Below are 21747 nucleotides of genomic sequence, written 5' to 3'. Positions count from 1 at the left end.
AGAAGGAACGTCTAAGACAAAGTGGCCAAACTGAGCCAAGAAGTGATGTGGGAGTAGATGGGCACTCTGTACTTTACAGAGTGACTAAAACAGAATTGAACACTTTCCAAAAAGTATTGCGTATTAAGTAGGGTAGATATGAGCATGCAGTCAAACCAATTTTAAACAACAGAGTTATTTCTACAATCTTAGAAATGCTCAATATGCATGCCTTCTATCCCACAGTTCACATCAGTTTTGTAGTTTGATTCATTCAGTTCCTTTGTAGCATGTTTACTGTCAGTGGTTGAAGTGGTCACTGTGATGTGTTCCTTCATTTCCTCAAAGCTGTGACAAAGAAGTGATACAAACATGAGGTTATTGACTGTCCATTTATAACTTGTGTATTGAGTAACACAACTTTGAAAGCATTCAACTCTTTTTAAATCCCCTTTCACTCTTCCTTGGCTCTATTGTGTTTAGCTGACTTTGTGTAGTTTGTATTAAGCTGCTGTTACTTGGTGGCTCAAAAATCCACAGTCCAGAAAAAAATACATTTGAACCAAAATGACTTTTGTGATATATTGATAAATTTTCCTTATTTACAAATTGCATATGATATTATTTATATTATAGAACTCACATTGTATGGTACCAAACATTCATAATTCTGTTTAATCCTCTGAACAATTCTATGAAGTAGGTTCAATTACTAACACATTTTACAAATTAGGAAATTGAAGCTTTGAAAGGTTACATAAGTTATCTATGATCATACCATACAGCTTATAAGTAGCAAGTTAGGATTCAGACCCATGTTGATCCTGATTGAAAGCCGAAGCCCATTTAGAGAGATTTGTCACATCAGTGGTTTAGTACTAAGACATAAAAATTATCCAGAAATATTATTCTTTTTTTTTCTAAGGTAAACTCTAAAATTTAAGGCGTTGTAGAAAATTGATACCTAGAGATTTGGGTACCTCATTTTTTTAGATGGAGGTGTGCAAAAACGTGTTTTTATACCACATTAAATTTTAAACACACAGACCACTTGAACTGTGTGTTTAAGAGTGCCATTATGGGGCTTCCCTGGTGGCGCAGTGGTTGAGAATCTGCCTGCTAATGCAGGGGACGCGGGTTCGTGCCCTCGTCTGGGAAGATCCCACGTGCCGCGGAGCAACTAGGCCCGTGAGCCACAGTTACTGAGCCTGCGCGTCTGGAGCCTGTGCTCCGCAACAAGAGAGGCCACGACAGTGAGAGGCCCGCGCACCGCGATGAAGAGTGGCCCCCACTTGCCGCAACTAGAGAAAGCCTTCGCACAGAAATGAAGACTCAACACAGCCAAAAATAAATATAAAAATAAATAAATAAAATATTAAATATCCTGTGTCAGTAAGTTTACCATAAAAAAAAAAAAAAAAGAGTGCCATTATGGTACTCATATTGTACTCACAAATGGTGTAGAAAATAGAGATTCACAAAATTTTAAAAATGAAAGTAAAGGTACAGTTTGAACTCTTAGTTATTGCTGAAGTGGTGAGGGATAGGTTTTGTGCCTTTAAACCTGCAAATTAAGTTAATTTGATTTAATAATATCCTGTTTCTGGGGTTTTCTTCCCCCTTGGGAAGAGCAATCCACAGTGTTAATACAACAGGAAAGAAACTTTTACATCATTAAGAATATTAAGTAAAAAAACTCATGTATATTATAAGCTACACTTTTACAGTCTATGCACAGATAATCCAAAACACCATTTTCACTCGGCTTTCAGAGGTGCTTTAATACTTAGTTTGAATTGTTAAATTCTGAATTTCTCAAATCTTTCCATGACATATTTTCAGACAGCTTCCCAGCTCTTTGATGAAACCAGCTATATCTTTGTCCTTTTTACCTCATTCCATTATTGTCAGTACCAACTCTTTACTCAGATTTGTTCCCTCATGCCCTCATACATGCTGTTTGTTTATTTAAACTATTCTAGCATCTTAAAGCTGTATGGAAATGAAAAATAACTCTTTACAAAAAGAGAAGGAACAATAAAAGATTGAGAACCTAGGATAAAAATGTTAATAAAAGAAGAATATATTGACCATATCTTAAACTTTATGATAACTACTCACCTTCTCTAGTGGTAGAATTACCGTTGTATAATCACCTGCTGATTCCCTAGAATTTTTTTTTTCCTGTAGGTGAATTATTTTTTCTTTTTCCCCAGAAGTTGATAATTAAGGAAAATATGTAAAGAAACATAATGAGATTCTAATCACTAATTTACTTTTAAGTGGGATATATGTATACCGTTTCATATTCGTGTATTTCAATATTTGAATAATGTATAGGCAGAAGAAAAAGTAAGGTACCATCCTTTTTTAAAAATTGCATATACTTGTTTATTTTTTATATATGTAGCTATAGTGAAGCTTATTTATGATGAAAATGTCACAAATATTTTAGTATAGAATCACACTACTCACAAGAATGTATTTGGAAAGTAGTAAATCCAGAATATTAGCAGGTTTAAAATTTAATGAAGTTTACTTTATAAAAATATTTAAAACTTGGGAGTTCCTTGGAGGTCCAGTAGTTAGGACTTGGGCTTTCACTGCCGTGGCCCCAGGTTCAATCCCTGGTTGGGGAACTAAGATAACGGAAGCCGTGCGGCCCGGCCAAAAAAAAAGAAAAAAAAATTTAAAACGTTTTGTTTAAAGTTAATACATTATGAAGCAAAATAAAATGTTACCTATTTTTCTGAAAATTTTACATATATCTTTGATACATAATATATATGTGCGTTTTAACTAGTGTGTGTATATAGGTGTACTGTTTTCATAATAGCCTTTTTATTTTGATATATAATTATGTACAAATATTACAATGGCAAGTTTTATACATGAATTAGCATTTTAAATATTTTATATAAACCAAATTTATATATTTGCTGCATTTTGTTTTCTTTTAAGTATTTTTCCAGCTCTTAAGTGGTAAAGCTTTGGTTCTTACTTGCTGGTCTGCATGAACCTAACTTTGCAAGGTTGCTTTATTTCCACCTAAGGGACCACTTCTTTTGCCTTGTTACTATGCCAATCACTGTTTTTATATGCTTATTTGCTATGGCTGCATTATTGTGGATGTTGGCATTCAAATATGAATATTATGAGAGTTCTAATATATTTTCATTTTGATAGCTATTACCAATTCTTGACTTTTATATTTGGAAAATGTGAGTAACTTAAAAAGTTTAAGAAAACCAGAGCATTGCAGAGGTCATGGATAACATGTAATTTTCTCAGATTCTCCAGTTAAAGGAAGGAATGTTTCTCAGGGACAGTTTTTCAAAAGACTAGTGCTTGCTTTCTAAGACCACTAGAGCACAGGTTTAATAGAAAGTTTAATTTTCAGAAAAATATAGGAATTACTGGTTCAGAAATAAGAGAAGAAAGAAAAACCCAAGGCAATCTGCTGGTTTTAAAAAAAGTAGTATGAGTTTACTTTCACATGTATTGTCCCATTTGAACCTCACAACATCTCATTTTTCATTTTTATAGAGAGGGAGAAGAGATCCATATAAATTATACGTACAATGTCAAGTAACTAGAAAAGTGACAAAACCAAGCCAAATTACTCCCTGTCCCTGTTCTCAACTCCTCCATGAGTCTCCTGATTTCCTCCCAATCATTGTTTGGATTACATCATGCTGACCTAATTGCACATGAGGAGGCATCTTGGAAAATATTCTTGGATGACTCTACTGGAGCATGATTTGAGACTGAACTATAAATACTTTGTGAATTACCACAAAAGAGTAAAATAAGTCAGTGTAACATTTATCCACTTGCTTGCTTACATTTAACTAAATATATTTGAATAGGATACAGAGTATACTCCCAGAGAAGAGATGTATAGGATCAGTATTGTACTCTGGACCTCTCGCTGAAGAGGAAGTGTCCAGGGCAGTTGTCAGCTTATGCATAGGCCAGGCTGCACTTAGGCCCATGGGGAAGGAATTCTCATCCAGATTTCACTTGTAACCAAAACACTAAAAGGTTACACTCGAATTTTATATAATTATGAAACATAAATTGAAATAAATAAGTCATGATAAATCTGTGTAATTGGCTAATGTACAAATGAGTGAAATACTTGTAGAACTCCTGTTTAAGGATAAGTAGTGTAATGATGTTGTCAGTTATCACAAAGAGATTTTATAAATGTAGTTTTTCTGACCTTTACTTCTGGAAATGTTGATTGAATACATCTGGGATGGGGACCCAGAATCTATTTTTTAGAAGTGTCTTAGCTGACTCGGGCATATTTAAATTTGAGAACCACTCAATTGGACCTCAGCTGTGGAGGATCTCGAATATTTAGTTTGAATCTCTGGATTTTATCCACTACTCAGTCACTTATGTGTTTCTTAATTATTCAACAGATATTTATTGGGTGTATATGTTCCAAACACTGGGAATATAAATGTGAAAGAGACAGCTTATGCCCTCCAAAAGAGGAAGTGATAGGCAGGAAGTGATGTGGGAACAGGAGAGGCATTACACAGCAGTATGAAGAGGTTTTCAGGAAAGGTATTGAAAGATATCTCAGCCAACTCTGGAGGAGCTGTCACATGAGGAAAGGAAGTATAGCTTTTCCAAACAGTGGGACCAGTAATGAAGTCTTAAGAATGGCACCCTGATTATAGTGGTTTTGTTTGACTAAAGTGTGGGTCACAGGATGGTTAGTGGGTGCAGTGACCAAGGATGAGAGATGTAGGTAGGGGTTAGGTTGTGGGAGCTTTTAAATATCATGTTGGGAATTCCCCGGTGGTCCAGTGGTTAAGACTCCACACTTTCATTGCCGAGGGTGCGGGTTCGATCCCTGGTCAGGGAACGAAGATCCCATGAGCCGCGCGGTGCAGCCAAACAAATAAATGAATCAAATAAATATCATATTAAGGAGTTTAGATTTCATCTTATAAGCATGGCGAGCCATCATAGGCTTTTAATCAGGGTTACTTCTTAAGAAATTCAATCTGGTAGCAATGTGGAGAATAGATTAAAGTTCTAGAAGGATTTGGAGACTTTCAGTTTAACTACTATAATTTATCTTTAAAAAGTGATTTTGGGGACTTCTCTGGCGGTCCAGTGGTTAGGACTTGACACTTTCACTGCCGGGGCCTGGGTTCGATCCCTTGTTACGGAACTAAGATCCCGCAAGCTGTGCGGACAAAATAAATAAATAAAAAGTGATTTCGTCATTAGAAAACAGATCAAATTACGATTGATAATTCAGATTAAAATGTAGTTTTTGTTCTTATTTGAGTAACATTATGTGACTTTGTGGTATCTCATGAAAATCATTCATTTCATTCCATCTGTATCAGGCAAATTTAGAGTATACTGCCTGATCCTATTTGCTATAAACAGGATCCTATCTGATTCTTGGACTTACTATTGGACAGTTTTCACTTGTCTGTAGATGCTGTTCTTGTGGCATCACCCATGAAACTTGAGGGATAAATAAGGTCCATTGGAGTTATTGTAGCTATTAATTTAAATAAGATCTTTCCAGGACAGTTGATTAGAGATGATATGTTAAACCCTCGTTTAAAAAATTTTAGTGGTTAATAGATACTGTGGATTGCCAATATATGTACAGTTGGTTACCTTTTGCCCTCATTTACTCCACTCCAATCACCGTGGCCTACTTCTGTTCTTCAGATATACCAGGCACACCAGGCACACTCCTACCTCAGGTCCTTACTGCTGCTTTTCCTTCCATATATAGAATTCATTCCCCTGATATCTGCATTCCCCTCATATCTGTATGGCTCACTTCCTCTCTTCCTTCAGATCTTTGGGCAAATGTCATCTCAGGGAAATATTTCCTGATGACTCTATTTGTAATTGCAACTTAAATCTCCTACTTCTTGTCTCCCTTTCCTACTTAATATTCTCCTTAGCAGCTATCACCATCTCGCAGGCCATATATTTTACTCTTTGTTTATTGTGTTTCCCCTTCCCTAAAATCTTAGTTACATGAAAGTAGGAACTTTGTCTATCTAGCTGGCTACTAAATCCATTGTTCCTAAAACAGTGCCTCTAATAAAGTAGATAATTACTTGAAAGAATGAAAGAAAGCAGGAAAGAATGAATGAGTGAATGAATGAAAATATGAATGGTTGAAAGCATGTATGAATAAATATGTAAATGAAGAATATTCAGTGACGATAGCATCCTATTTTTCTCTGGGATAGATATGAGGTAATGCATTATAAAATTGGTATTTTTTAGGTTTGGAGAATTTTTTGCTTGTCTGCCTGGCAATATATTTAACTTAAACTGGCATACAATATTATTTAGCAGCAGTAATGTGTTGTAGTAAGTGTTACAGAAATTGAAATCAAATGCATTTGGTACTTTTTAAAAATGTTTACTATTAGGCAGTGAGAAAATCCTATCAGCATTGATACGGTTAAGCAATAGAGGGAAAGAAAAATTCTCCTTAATTCTTTTTGGTGATATATCAGGTAATCCATTTATCAACCCAATGTTTGTTTAAACTCTGGCCAGATTTATGGTTTGAGATCTCTTTTTGGGGGCGGGTTGGGGGCGTTGCTTATAAATCCTAGAGGTATATGAAGTCTGACTTTCAAATGGGTAGAATGACATTTTAGAACCACTTAAATAGGTGACTGCACTGGTACATGTGGGAATCATCAGTTCATTGGAGCCAAAGTGAGATTTAACTCTAGATGGCTTTGAACTGCTGCTTAATTGCCAGTTATGAGAGTTTCGCTGCAGTTAATAGATTAGGAGTTCTGAAGAATGCTTAGAATTCCTCATTGATCACTTTAAAAAACAGATGCTCTGACTTTTCCAAATCCCTCAACCCCAACACACACACACCCCTCCCCACCCCGTATGCATGTGTGCATAGTCCAGATATGTTGCTACCCAAAGTCTAAAGTGCAATTAGTTGAATTCTACAGCAAGAGGATGTTGAACATATTAAAGAAACTAGATTGTTTACTCCCTCGAGGACCTGCCTGGTTCTGAGTTTTCTTCTCCTTTTTGAGTATGGGGATTACTATTTCATGTTAGGACAGTTCATCTAACAATAACTGCTTTGCCAAAGTCTGCTTTTTGCACTGAACAAGTACTACATTTATTTTTTTTTTCTGTACTGTGTGCTTGCGTTCATCACTTATTAGCTTTGTATTCTTTGCATCCTGTAGCATGTTTGCTGGTGGTTTGTTTTCTCTTTGATATTTTGATTGGTTTACATATTATAGATGTTCTCATCTATAAGAAATAACTTTGGAAAGTATGCACTTTGCTCTAAGATTTCCATTCCCTTTCTTTTCCAACTTAATGCACTAAGCATCACTTTAAGATTCCTCTGCTTCTAGGATTCTAACATAGTCTCACCTTATCTGTTCCTTGATAAATTTTCAAGTTTGTATTAAAATATTCAAGTTTACAGAAGCTATAGTCTTTATCTTGTCCTTCCAGGCAAATATTACAGTTCCTTATTTTTCAACAGCTTCGCAAAGGCTGAAAAATTTGCCTCGTACTTCCCTCAAAGCCAAACAGTTGCTTCAAACTTCATCTACAAAAAGAGGTAACTACAGCCTCTTACTAAGTTTTAAATTTCAGCAAATGGTCAAGTTAGTTAAATCTTTTACCTTTTGGCATACTGAGTCAGTGATGTCTATAAGGCACATTTTAGTCTTTTTTTTTTTTATACTAAAATAATGTGTATTCATTCTCTGTTACTTGGATAAATCCAGAAGAAACTCATTTTCTACAGAGGTATGTATCGGGTTGTGGTTCTAAAAGGAATAAATGATATGTAGCATTTAATATTAGAGAATTTATCATTTTTCTTACCTAAAACTGAAGGTTATTGTTTTAACTTTGTTAGATAAACTAATAAATGCTTTAAAATGAACCAAATGCCAGGCATTCTGTATGTTATGTTTTTTCTTCTGTCTTTGGTTTTGGGATTTACTTATCTCTAGGATGAAACAGGCGTGTTTTCATATTAGAAATTGATTGACGTTAAAGCAGAGTTGTTAACTGATGATGTTTGGAATATTTATGGAATGGTAGCTTTTGTAAGAACTGACAGCTGAAGAAATATATGAAGGTTGACATCGAAGTTATCATGTTGGTTCCAAGAGACTGGATGTATGGACAGCTAGAAAGAAGTAGAATTGGGAGAAACACTGTGGGATTAGATAGACCAGCAGTAATAAGAATGAATAGAAACCTCAGAGGAAATGGGACAGAACAAATATAGGCAAATATTTCCCCTATCCAGGACATGTAGATTTCCTGCTAGCTTCAGAACTCAGTAAATAACAAAGCTATATAAGAAGGATAAAACACTAACAGGACATTATATGGAAAGAGGAGGTTTGGGATTTGATTTGTTGAAAAAACGATTTAGTTAATATGGTTATAAAAGTACTGAAATAGGTACTTTAGCAAGTTCATTAATGCAGATGTTTTAGCAATGATTTGGTGGATTAAGTATAATTTAAGGAAATAGTTTTAGATATTAGAATCCAAAGAAAAGAGAATAGTCAAATAGAAAAGTAGAATGTTGGAATGTTTGTGTTTTGGATGTCAGGGGCTGATTATAGGCCTCTAGTAAGGGTGTGTTTTGGTGCCACTGTCAGAAATAATAATAGACTGAATAGATTATGCTCTTTTGATGGAGAAGAAGGTGACTTGTTAAGTATCATTGTAGAAAAGGTTCTTAAATTATTTGAGGACCGTAAACCTCTTTTTTGAGATTTCCAGATACTTTTGAGTACTTCTAGGGGTAGAAGGTAGGTGAAAACAGATGATTATAAAAGGATTGTAGTATCTATACCAGGGCAAGAGAGGATTTTAAGTTTATATAAATTTTATTTTTTGTATGCCTCTATAAGCTGCTTCATAATGTTTTTTGGCATTAGGTACACTTATATAATTTAAAATTTTTACTTGAAGATTTTATGTTGCTATTTATTAGATCGAGAAGATCATAACTTCTGGCTGATTTTTTTGGGGGGGGTGGGGGACGCCTGTGGAGGTTACATTATTTTTGTGATTCTGAACTACCAAACTGCCTACCCTCTGTGATAAGATAACAGGAAAACCCAGTCTCATAATTCCTGGTACCTCTAGCTGTCTAGATGACATGGTAAAGAGAGAGAAGTTTGTGCGTGTACATGTTTGATTTTTTGTTCCTTTTTGTTTCATTTTGTTTAATCTCTCATTTATCTTAATCCAGACTCCCTTATTTTCTGGTCGTACTGTGGCTTGGTGATCATCATTTTATACTATAAGTTCTAAACCAATTGAAAAAGGAACAATATATGATAGGATTTAAAATACTAGTTTAATTACTGGTAAAGCTGAGTTGGAGAATATCTCTTGGATCCAAGGTCAAAATGGATTTTCTAACTTACCCTCATGTCTAGACTTTGAGAGAGAGGAGTCTGCATTGGACTGTGGGATTCTCTGCTATTGTGGGGATGTGAAGCAGACAGGATTCAGACACCACGTTTTCTTAGGTATCTTTGCACATTAATCCCATCCAATAGGGAAACATGGACTAGATAGTAAATTGCCACATAAATCAGTTGTTCCTCATCCTGGGGATGAGCCTATAACATTTTCTAGAAAGCTGATTTACTTATTTTAAGGACTCACAGAATCATGGGAAGAGGAAGAAGATGGTTTCCTTAACTATTGGAAAAATGGTCACTTTGATTTTAATTGCATTTAGTAGTAGCTGGAGTTTGAAGATGTGAAGGGAAGTAAAACTGTGTTGCCTGGCACAAAGAAACACACCATAAACATTTGTTGATGAACACGATCATGCCACTAACTCAGAAAGGGCTGGACACATCCCTCATTGCGTTTTCTTCTTGCAAAGCTTTTGTGTTTCTTCAGCCCACTTTTCTCTTTGAGGGAAAGAACGCAGTGTTTTTTTAAGACTTCGTAGAAGTGACTGCTTAAACTGCTTTGATAAAGATATATTTTATTTATCTCCAGTTGCTGGGAACTCAGTCAAGTAGAGATAAACAGGGTAGAAACCTCAAAAAGTCAGGGGAAGAAAATGAAGACTAATTAGAGAAGTGAATGTAGAGATAAGGACAAATTTAAATGTACAAACATATTTTTATTTAGAAGGAAAGAAACAACTAAGGAGGAGTTCATGATGGTAGTTGTCTAATACTGCTTTAATTTTCTAATTCACTATGTTTTGAGATATTTAAGGTGACATAAGCAATATTTATAAGAGGCCTTATTGATATGAACCCAGGAATTTTGTCATTACCCTGGATCCGAAATTTAAAATTTCATGTTCCCTTTTCTGTCAGCTAACACATATTGAATCTGAAGCATAAACATTATATTATTTATGCATTATTATATATTGTTATATTATAATGCATTATTATGCATTATATTCTTTTCTATTTTTTTCTCTGTTCTAGTCCCTCTTTACTTTTTCTTCTGTTAACAGTTGTGATCAAAGCCAGCCTCTGCCATAAACAGTTGTTAGATACAGTTAAAATGATAGGAGTTGCTCTCCCTCCCATGACGGTTATATACAATTGGGAGAAGGAAAGGAGAGAGCATGGGGGCTGTTCTTGGCGCTCCCTCCAAACACACAAATTTCTGTTAGATCATTTCATGCTATCTTTGGAATGATACTTGAATAGGTTTTATTTACATTTAGACTTGCTGCTAAGGCTTTTATGATTTTCTAAGATTCTTTTTTCCTCTTTAGTTAAATCTTGACTACATCTGTCAATTTCCTTTGCTGAAGAAAGTCCTAGATCAAAATTTCCACCTCTCTGAAATTTGTGCCTTGATTTTCCTGATCAAATAGGACTGCATTTTAAAATATTAAAAGCCTTTAACATTCTGTGGTTTTAAAAAATCACCTGATTCCAATTAACCCTCATTATATTTTTATTCCTCCCTAACTCCCAAGTTTATAGATAAGGCAAAATGTTGCTACCATTAGAGGAGGAAACATTTTTTACAATAGTAAAACTACAGCTTAGTGCACCTCTTCATATACTCTAGTTTTCCCTCAATTTATACTTTAACCTTATTAAAGTATTTCTCTCCATATCTGGAGATTGTAGAACTTTTTGTCTTGTCCTTTCATAAACTCTAGTACATTTGTCTAAGAATATAAGGATTAATAAATTTAAAAGGATTTCTAATTTATAAATCTATTTTTTAATCTTTGTTATTTTAAAATATAGCACAAATTCAGAAAACCATATAATACGTAGAGAGCTTAATGAATTCCTATAAGGTGACCCCCTTGTAACTACCGGTCATATCAGGAGACTAGAACTTACTACCTCAGATGCTCTATACCCATCTGCTTCCAAACACAACCCTCTCTTGACCCCCTCTCCCAAGAATAGCCATTCTTCCAAATTTTTATAGCAATCACTTCCTTACTTTTCTGTATAATTTTTATCATCCAAGTAATGAAATTATAGTTTTGCCTCTTTAATATATGTCTTTTTTAAGTTTCTCTTAATTTATAGTTTTCCTCCAACTCTTTACTCCCCCTTGCTGTTTGAAGAAACCAACAAATCACTTGTCCTGTAGATGTTAACACAGACTGGATTTTCCATGGTGTCATTTATCAGGTTCCTCTGTATTTCCTATAAATTGTTAGTTATCTACATGCTTAATTAGATTCAGTTATGTTATTTTTGGCAAGACTACTATATAGGTGGTGGTACTTCTTGGTGTTGCCTGTTTCATGTGATATTAGCAGGCATTGATGCATAATGCCTATGTCCTTACTTTATTAGGAATTGCAGAATTGGGTTATTTCAATTCTAACATTCCTAAGAGAAACTTTTCCTTATTCTTTGGTTAACCAGCACTGAGGTTTTATTTCAATACTTGTTCTTTCCCTTTATTTACCAGTTTACAAAATAAAAAATTGGCAATCTAGGATCCTCCAAAGGTGACCAATATTTTTCATATATATATATATACACGCACACATACATATATATATCTCATTATAAACTTAAAGATTTAAACATTTTTTAATGTGTTTCGATCTGAGTATTTTCCCAACTTTGGTAGAAGCATCTTCAAGTTAGCATCTTCAAGTTAGCGACACAACCCTGGTAGTCTTTGATAACGTCTTGATAACTGGTATGACAAGATAGGCTCATCTTATACATTTCCTGCCACAGACCTGAATTTAGTTATTTCTCAAAAAAAATCCTGATTTCTTTTGGTAGGAAATGGAATTTCAAAACTAAAGTCTGAGTTTTTAGTTGTGCTCTTTACTATCCAGTTGGTCATTGTTTCTAGTTCTTTTCAGTTACTAGAAATATATATGTGTAGATTTGTGTTTGTATATTTTTTAAGATTGAATGCCTTAATGAGTTCATGCTGATACTTCCTAATCAAATTTAGGGCTTGAGGGTAATTACTTAACCTCTTTTAACTTAAAGCTTTCTTTATTTTATTCTTCTCCGAGAAGCCTATCTCTCAGAAACACATAGAAATAGAGTATCATTTAATAATTGTTTTCTCCCACGTTTTACACAGAATCTTCTGGGGATAACATTAGTGTAATACCATACAATATGGTTACTAAAAGCAGTTTATAAAACTTTTTACATAAATAGGTTACTAGGGGATGAGGGGGGAAGGGATAAATTGGGAGATTGAGATTGACATATATTCACTACTATATATAAAATAGATGACTAATAAGAACCTGCTGTATATAGCACAGGGAGCTCTACTCAATACTCTGTAATGGCCTATATTGGAAAAGAATCTAAAAAAAGAGTGGTTATATGTGTATGTATAGCTGATTCACTTTGCTGTACACCTGAAACTAACACAACATTGTAAATCAACTATACTCCAATAAAAATAAAAAAAGCTTTTTCCATAAATAACTATTATATACTCTCCTTTATATGCCTCATTTAGTCTCAGCCCTACATTTAAATAATATTTGATGCTTGCTACCTGTCTGTTGATATTGTCTCACCAGTGAGTTTTCTTGTTTAAAGCTTATCCTCTGTTAGATTCCTTAAGGAGTTAATGGGAACAATATCCGTTCCCTCAATTTTTGCATGTCGATGACAGCTTGTCTGCTCTTTTTATATTTGAAAGTCGTTACCTAGATATGAAATCTTTGGCTCACATTTTCTTTCCTTGAGTATCTTAAATATATGACTCCATTTTTGTCAGGAATAAAGAATTGTTTCCATTACAATCGTTTGGTCTTTTTATCTGGATGTCCAAAGGTTGTTTTCTTCTCCTTCGAAGTTCAGTAATTTATGAGACTATGTCTTAGTGTTTGTCATTCTGAGTTGATTTCCCCAGATATGTGGTGTGTTATTTTAATTTGAAATTGCAGAGTTTTTAAAATTTTAGGCAAGTTCTTTACAATTATAGTTTTTTTTAATTGTGTTCTTTTGCTTTGGCTTTCTTTTTTTGTGGGGACTCTTCTTGTACACATGTTGGGTGTTCTTTGCCTTTCTTCTGTGTTTGTTGCCTTCTCTTGAATCCTTTTCATCTTTCTTCATTTCTTGTTCTATAAAAGTTTATTTTCATTGTTTATTTCTTTTAAAGCATAAGATACTGTATATGGTGACTCTTGTGTTCCTTCTTTCTTAGACTTCATTTTGAAATGATTTATTTTATGTCTGATTCTTTTCTGTGTTCCACCACCTCCCTTTTGAGTGTTTTTTCATTCTGATTTATGTTCTTTCATATCTTGTTATTTTCATCTTTTTGTGCATGTGCATGGTGGACATATTTGGCAAGGTTTCACCATTAGTAGAAATATTATTCTATTCCTTATTCTCTCTATTTTTTTATTTAGTAATTTTATATGGGATTTTGCCTTACTCTTTTTCTATTGCTCATTTTTCTGTGAAATTGGTTTTTCTAAACGTTTAGAAAGGGAGTTTTAAGATTTTTCTAATTTATGGCTCTAGTGCTCCCTCTTCTTTTTTTTTAGGAAACTGTTCAAAAATATGGCTGTTTATTTTCTGAGATTTCTTGCTTTTACTCCCCTCCCCTGTTTTAAAATTCATCCTTTTAAAGTGTATAAATCAGTGTTTTTTAGTACAGTTGACCCTTGAACAACACGGGTTTGAACTGTATGGGTTCATTTATACACGGATTTTTTTCACTAAGTATGTGCTACAATACTACACAATCTGTAGTTGGTTGAATCCACAGATGCAGAACCATGCATGTAGAGGGCCAACTGCAAAGTTATATGTGGATTTTCCACTGTGCAGAGGGTCAGCACCCTTAACCCCCTGAATTGCTCAAAGGTCAACTGTATATTCACAGAGTTGAGCAACTGTTAACCACTGTCTGATTTTAGAGATTATCATCACCCCATAAGAAACACCATGCCCATTAACAGTCACTCCCATTCCCCACTCCTTCCAGTCACTGGCAACCACTAATCTTTCTGACTGTGGATTTGCCTGTGCTGAACATTTCATATCAATGGAATCATACAATATGTGATCTTTGCAACTGGCTCTTTCAAACAAATTTTGTTTATCCATTCATCAGTTGGTGGACATTTGAGTTGTTTCCACTTTGTACCTGTTGTAAATAATGCTGCTAATGCTGCAAATGTTTGCTGGTAGCTTATTTATTCTTATCTATCAGTCTTTTTGTATGTATGGAGGAAAAGCTAGCGAAACCTGTTCCCAGGGGTTTCTTCTGCCTCTTATGTTTAATAAATATTCTCTTGATAAATATATGCTTACAGAAATAATGGTAAGTACTGTACCCTAATGAAAGAAGAAATCAAGGGATTCTATGTCTTGTTATTTTTTTATGATTACTTGTCAGCCATTACAAATTTGATATGCCTTGATGTTGTATCTTATAAAAGCTGCATAGGATAGTAGCCCCACAAATAAACTTTCTGAGTCTAGTTGAAAATTAAAATGGTGAAAAAGACATTTTAATGTCTACTCCCAGAGGTGTTTCTCTTTTGGTATTACCGAGAGGTAAAGAACACCAATCTGGGAATCAGGAGACCTGAATTCAAGTCCTGACTTTCCTGTTTATTTGCTCACTTGATTTCTGTGGTTGTGGCAATTTTCCTTCTCTGTAAAGTGGAAGGGTTGTAATAGTTACTAGTATCTCTTTTAACAAGGATGTCTCTTTTTTTTTTGGCTGCGTTGGGTCTTTGTTACTGCGCGTGGGCTTTCTCTAGTTGTGGTGAGCAGGGGCTGGTCTTCGTTGTGGTGCACAAGCTTCTCATTGTGGTGGCTTCTCTTGTTGCGGAGCACAGGCTCTAGGCACACGGGCTTCAGTAGTTGCAGCACGCGGGCCCTAGAGCACACGGGTTTCAGTAGTTGCTGCTCGTGGGCTCAGTAGTTGCAGCACGCAGGCTCTAGAACACGCGGGCTTCGGTAGTTGTGGTGCTCAGGCTCAGTAGTTGTGGCTCGCGGGCTCTAGAGCACACGGGTTTCAGTAGTTGCTGCTCATGGGCTCAGTAGTTGCAGCATGCGGACCCTAGAGCACACAGGTTTCAGTAGTTGCTGCTCATGGGCTCAGTAGTTGCGGCACATGGGCTCTAGAGCGCAGGCTCAGTAGTTGTGGCACACGAGCTTAGCTGCTCCGCGGCACGTGGGATCTTCCCGGATCAGGGCTCGAACCGGTGTTCCCTGCATCAGCAGGCGGATTCTTAACCACTGTGCCACCAGGGAAGTCCTAACAAGGATTCTTTAACTCTGTAATGAGAGAATCATATTTACTTCATCTCTGTGGTCTTTAATAACAAGAAATTATTTTAAAGTCCTTATTATGTCAGTAACCTGTTGCCATCATTTATGGTGCATAGACCATTGAGTGACTGGAATGATATACCTATAAAGTAAGGGATAGGTGACAAGGAAGTATTTTTGTCTTTATTTTTTAAATAATTGAATGGCATATGTACTTTGCTCCCCATCAGTCATGGTAGCCAGTGTTTGGCAATGTGTGTATTTTTATTGCAAACTGTGCATTTATTGAGTATTTACATATTTTTAAAAAGTATACAATTAATGTAATTTGTAGTTTGGTTGACACATGACTGTGAAGACAACCACTTGGAGTGTCTAGTTTTTATATTGCAAGATAGTGTTTAATATTGAGATATATTATTTGTAAAACATTTTGTATTCAGTGAGTATCAAGCTAAAAACAGTATACAGTTTACTCAGTTTCTCCATTTTAGAGTTAAGTGCCTGCTGAATTATACAAGCCTTAATTAGAAAATAAACTTACCATTTTTATTAAATGCTTATTGAAAGACAAAAATGAATATTCAAAAAATAAGAATCCTCATATCACCCACCATTCCATTTTAGAGATGACTTAGACACCACAGTTAACATTCTTAGTCATATCTCAGTTTTATAAATAGAATTCTAATTCTTGCTTGGAGCAGATAACATTCCTTCATTTTGTGCCTTGATTCAGGTGTAATTCTCGGTATCCACAATGAGTAAAGAGAAACTGTAGCCTGCTGTCATAATTAATTTGGGTAATGGAGCCTAATTTACTTAATCCCTGTATTTTAGTTAATTTATAAGGACAGCTTAGGAGACTGTCCTGAGTGGCATTGTTGAATATCTTTCCAGATAACTGAGCTGCAACAGGCTGAAAAGCACCATATTCCTTAGATAAGGGAGGCATGGATATGATACGCCTTACAAATCCTATAATATTTTACATTTTACCAACAGTTTACTTACACATTGCTCATTTGATCTTTGCAGCTAACCTGTGATATTTGCCGAGATTTGTTTTATTAGATTTACATCTATATATCTATTTTCTCTTTTTTGGGGTGCAGTGCAAATGGTATTGCATTTAAAATTTTTATTTCCATGCATTTATTGCCAGCATGTAGAGATACAATCGATTTTTGTATGTTAATCTTCCATCCTGTGACTTTCCTGAACTCAAAATTTCTGGAAGGTTTTTTTTGTTTTGTTCTTTTGTTTTTAGATTCCTTGGGATTTTCTGTGTAAACTATCGTGGAGAAAGTTTCTTTCTTTCTTTCTAATCTATATGTCCGTTATTTCCTTTTCTTGTTTATTGCACTGGCTAGAACTTCCAGCATGTATTACATAAGAGTGGTGAGAGCCTATATCCTTGCCTTGTTCCGGATCTTAGAGGGGAAGCATTCAGTCTTTCATCATTAAATATAATGTTAGCTGTAGATTTTTTGTAGGTGCTCTTTATCAAGTTGAAGTTCCTACTCCCTGTTTTTCTGAAAATTTTGTCATGAATATGTGTTGAATTTTGTCAGACACTTTTTTTACATCAATAGATAGGCTCATGTGATTTTTCTTCTTTAGCCTGTTATTGTGGTAGATTACATGGATTGATTTTCAAATATTGAACCAACTTTGCATCCTGGAATAAACCCCACTCAATCATGGTATATAATTTTTTTTTATGTATCACTGAGTTCTGTTTGCTAATATTTTGTTAAGGAGGCTTATGTCTATTTTCCTGACAGATATTGGTCTGTAGGTTTCTTTTTTGACACTATCTTTTTCTGTTTTTGGTACTGCTGGTGATACTACTTTCATAAAATGAATTGTGATGTGTTCCCTCCTCTTCTGTTTTCTGATAGAGAGTATATAGAATTGGTGTTAATTCTTCTTTAAACCTTTGGTAGAATTTTCCAGCAAAACCATCTGGGCCTGGAGGTTTCTCTTTCAGAGGGTTTTGAATTATGAAATCAGTTTCCTTAATAATTATATGGCCATTCAGTTTATCTGTTATATACAAGATGAGTCGTGCTAGTTTGTGCATTTTGAAGAATTGGTTCATTTCATCTAAATTGTCAAATTAATGTGTGTAGGATTGTTCTTAGCACTCCCTTATGATCCTTTTGATGTCTTCAGGGTCTGCAGTGATATCCCATTTTCATTACTGATATTGGTAATTTGTGTTTTCTCTCCTTTTTATTTTGTCAGGCTTGTCAATTTTATTGTCCTCTTGAAAGAAATCTTTATTTCTTTGATTTTTCTCTGTTTTTCTTTATTCAAGCTCATTGATTTCTGCTCTTTATTATCTTCTGCTTGCTTTGAGTTTATTTCTCTCTACTTTCTCTAGCTTTTTGAAGTAGGAACTTAGATTACTGATTTAAGACTTTTCTTTTTCCTAATTATGACCCACAAACTTTGATATTTTGTATTTTAACTTTTATTCAGTTCCATGTATTATAAAATTTCTATCAAGAAGTATATCATTTAGTTTTCAAGTGATTTTTTTCATCTTTTTGTTACCTTTTGATTTCTAGTTTGATTGTATTATGGTCAGAGAAAGTACTCTTTGTAATTGCAGTTTTTAAAAAATTGTTGTAATTTACTTTATGGCCCAGTTTTTAAAAAATTGTTGTAATTTACTTTATGGCCCAGGGCATAGTCTATCTTGGCTTATATTCTGTGGACACTTGAAAAGAATGTGTATTCTGCTGTTGTTTAGTGGATTGTTCTATAAATGTCAGTTAGATTCTGTGGTTGGTGGTGGTGATGTTGAGTTCTTACATGTTCTATCAGTTGTTAAGAGGGGGGTGTTTAGGTCTCCAACTGTTGTGGATTTGTCTATTTCTCCTTTCAGTTCTGTAAGTTTATCCTTCACGTTTTTATAGCTCTGTTTAGTACATACACATTTAGGATTGTTTTGTCTTCTTGATAATTTGACCCTGCTTTCATTATGTATTATCCCTCTTTGTCCCTGATAATTTTCTTTTTCATTATCTGATGTTAATATAACCATCATGCTTTCCTTTTGTGTTATTTGCTTGATATATTTTTTCCATCCCTTAACTTTCAACCTCCCTATATTTTTATATTTGGAGTGAGTTTCTTAAAGACAGCATAAAGTTAGATTATGTTTTAAATGCATTTCTACCAAATCTCTGTCTTAATAATTGGTATAGATGGACCATTTACATTTCATGTAATTATTGATATGCTTAAGTCTGCCATTTTATTTGTTGTTTTTTGTTTTTTCTACTTTTCATTTCTCTATTTTCTTTTTCCTGCATTCCTGTGGGTTATTTGAACATTCTTTAGAATTCCATTTTGACTTATATATAGTGTTTTTGAGTCCATATGTTTGCATATGTAGTGGTTGCATTACATTACATTATGTATACATAACATCATATATACATATCACTGTCTGTTGATGTTATCATTTTATCAGTTCAAATATGTAAACCTTACCTTTTTTCATGTACCTTTACCCTCACCCCATTTATAATTGTCTTAAATATTTCCTTTAAATAATATTTCCAACAACATCAGTGTTATAATTTTTTCTTCAACCTGCACATATAATTTTGAAAACTCGAGGAGAGGGAAAGCCTATGTGTCTGCCCATATTTTTGCTTACCTTGTTCTTTCTTCTTTTCTGATATTCCAAGTTTCCATGTTTTTATCATTTTCTTTCTGTTTATAGAATTTGTTTAGCTAGGGATTTTTGAGGGGGGGGGGGGGTGCGGTCTGCCGGCCACAAATTGTCTTTGTTTTCTTTTGTCTGAGAATGTCTTGATTTTCCTTTAGTTCTTCTAGGATATTTTCTCTGAGTGTAGGATTCTGGGTTGACATTTCTTTCAACTCTTGAAAAATATTTGCTACTTTTCTCCTGGCCTCTGAGGGCTATGATGAGAAATCCACTGTTCTTACAATTCGTTTTCCCCTATAGGTTAGGTGTTATTTCTCTCTCTGATTTCAAGGCTTTTTCTTGTGTTTCGTTTTCAGAAGTTTATAACTATGATGTGTCTTGGCATGGATTGCTTTGGATTTACCTAGTTTAGTGTTCTCCTAGTTTTTTGAATCTGCAGGTTTATGTCCTTTGACAAATATGGGAAGTTTTTGTATATGGGAAGTCATTATTTCTCACGGTACTTTTTGTCCTCTCTTTCTCCTTTCCTCCCAGTACTCCAGTGACATGAAAATGTGGGTCTTTTCTTGTAGTCCCACAGGTCCCCAAAAATTCTGTTCATTTTTTTCTTTTTTTTATTGAAGTAGTTGATTTACAGTGTTTTGTTAATTTCTACTATACAGCAGAGTGATTCAGTTATACACATATATATATATACACATTCTTTTAAAAATTCTTTTTCATTATGGTTTATCACAGGATATTGAATGTAGTTCCTCGTGTTATACAGTAGGACCTTGTTGTTTATCCATTCTAGATATAATGGTTTGCATCTGCTAATCCCAAACTCCCAATCCATCCCTCCCCTACTGCCCTCTCCCTTGGCAACCACAAGTCTTTTCTCTATGTCTGTGAGTCTGTTAATGTTTTGTAAATAGGTTCATTTGTGTCATATTTTAGATTCCACATATAAGTGATATTGTATGGTATTTGTCTTTCTCTTTCTGACTTACTTCACTTAGTTTGATAATCTCTAAGTCCATCCATGTTGCTGAAAATGGCATTATTTCATTCTTTTTTTACAGCTGAGTAGTATTCCATTGTATATATTTAACACATCTTGTTTATCCATTCATCTGTTGATGGACATTTAGGTTGTTTCCATGTCTTGGCTATTGTGAATAGTGCTGCTGTGAATATAGGGGTGCATGTATCTTTTTGAATTGTAGTTTTGTCCAGATATATGCCCAGGAGTGGGATTGCTGGATCATATGGCAACTTCATTTTTAGTTTTTTGAGGAACCTCCATACTGTTTTCCATAGTGGCTGCACCAACTTACATTCCCACAAATACTGTAGGAGGGTTCCCTTTTCTCTACACCCTCTCCAGCACTTGTTATTTGTGAACTCTTTAATGATGGCCATTCTGACCAGTGTGAGGTGGTACCTCATTGTAGTTTTGATTTGCATTTCTCTAATAATTAGCAATGTTGAGTTTCATTTCATGTGCCTATTGGCCATCTGTATGTCTTCTTTGGAGGAATGTCTATTTAGGTCTTCTGCCCATTTTTCAATTGGGTTGTTTGTTTTTTGTTTATGAGCTGTTTGTATAGTTTGGAAATTAAGCCCTTGTCAGTCACATCATTTGCAAATATTTTCTCCCATTCTGTAGGTTGTCTTTTTGTTTTGTTTATGGTTTCCTTTGCTGTACAAAAGCTTGTAAATTTGATTAGGTCCTATTTGTTTATTTTCACTTTTATTTCTATTTCACTGGGAGGCTTTTTGTTTGTTTGTTTGTTTTTAAGTCTATTTTCTCTATGTTCAGATTGGGTAATTTCTTTTGTTCTATCTTCCAGTTCACTGGGGTTCCCCCAGCCCCCATTCTGCTACTGAGCTCATACACTGAGTTTTTTATTTTGGTTAATGCATTCGTAAGTTTTAAAATTTACATTTGATTCCCGTTTCTCTGTGTCTTCTATTTATTTGCTGAGACTTTGTATTTTTGCATATTTCAAGTGTTTGGAATTACTCATTCAAGAAATTTTATGATAGCTACTTTATTTTTTGTTAAATATCTTTATTGGAGTATAATTGCTTTACAGTGTTGTGTTAGTTTCTGCTGTACAACAAAGTGAATCAGCTACAAGTATACATGTATCCCCATATCCCCTCCCTCTTGAGCCTCCCCTCCACCCTCCCTATCCCACCCCTCTAGGTCATCACAAAGCATCGAGCTGATCTCCCTGTGCTGTGCAGCAGCTTCCCACTAGCCACCCATTTTACATTTGGTAGTGTATATTTGTCAGTGCTACTCTCTCACTTCGTCCCAGC

General features: G+C 34.7%; 1 protein-coding gene across 4 annotated transcripts in view; it reads left to right on the top strand.

Annotated features, from left to right (window-relative positions):
• The window catches only part of SLAIN2 (SLAIN motif family member 2), an 80053-nt gene that overhangs the window by 46832 nt on the left and 11474 nt on the right, over positions 1–21747 (top strand). For 3 of the 4 annotated variants that reach the window (XM_082462480.1, XM_082462482.1, XM_082462483.1), the window contains one exon: positions 7517–7594. The exons of the other annotated variant lie outside the window; for it this stretch is intronic. In XM_082462480.1, coding sequence (XP_082318606.1) covers positions 7517–7594 — 78 coding nt within the window. The remainder of the gene's footprint in view (positions 1–7516; positions 7595–21747) is intronic. 4 annotated transcript variants of the gene reach the window in all.

Source organism: Balaenoptera physalus, assembly GCF_965194825.1.
Source record: "Balaenoptera physalus genome assembly, chromosome: 5".
NCBI classification, from domain to species: Eukaryota; Metazoa; Chordata; class Mammalia; order Artiodactyla; family Balaenopteridae; genus Balaenoptera; species Balaenoptera physalus.
Note: the sequence above shows the minus strand (reverse complement) of the source record. Positions and strands in the feature narration are given on the sequence as shown.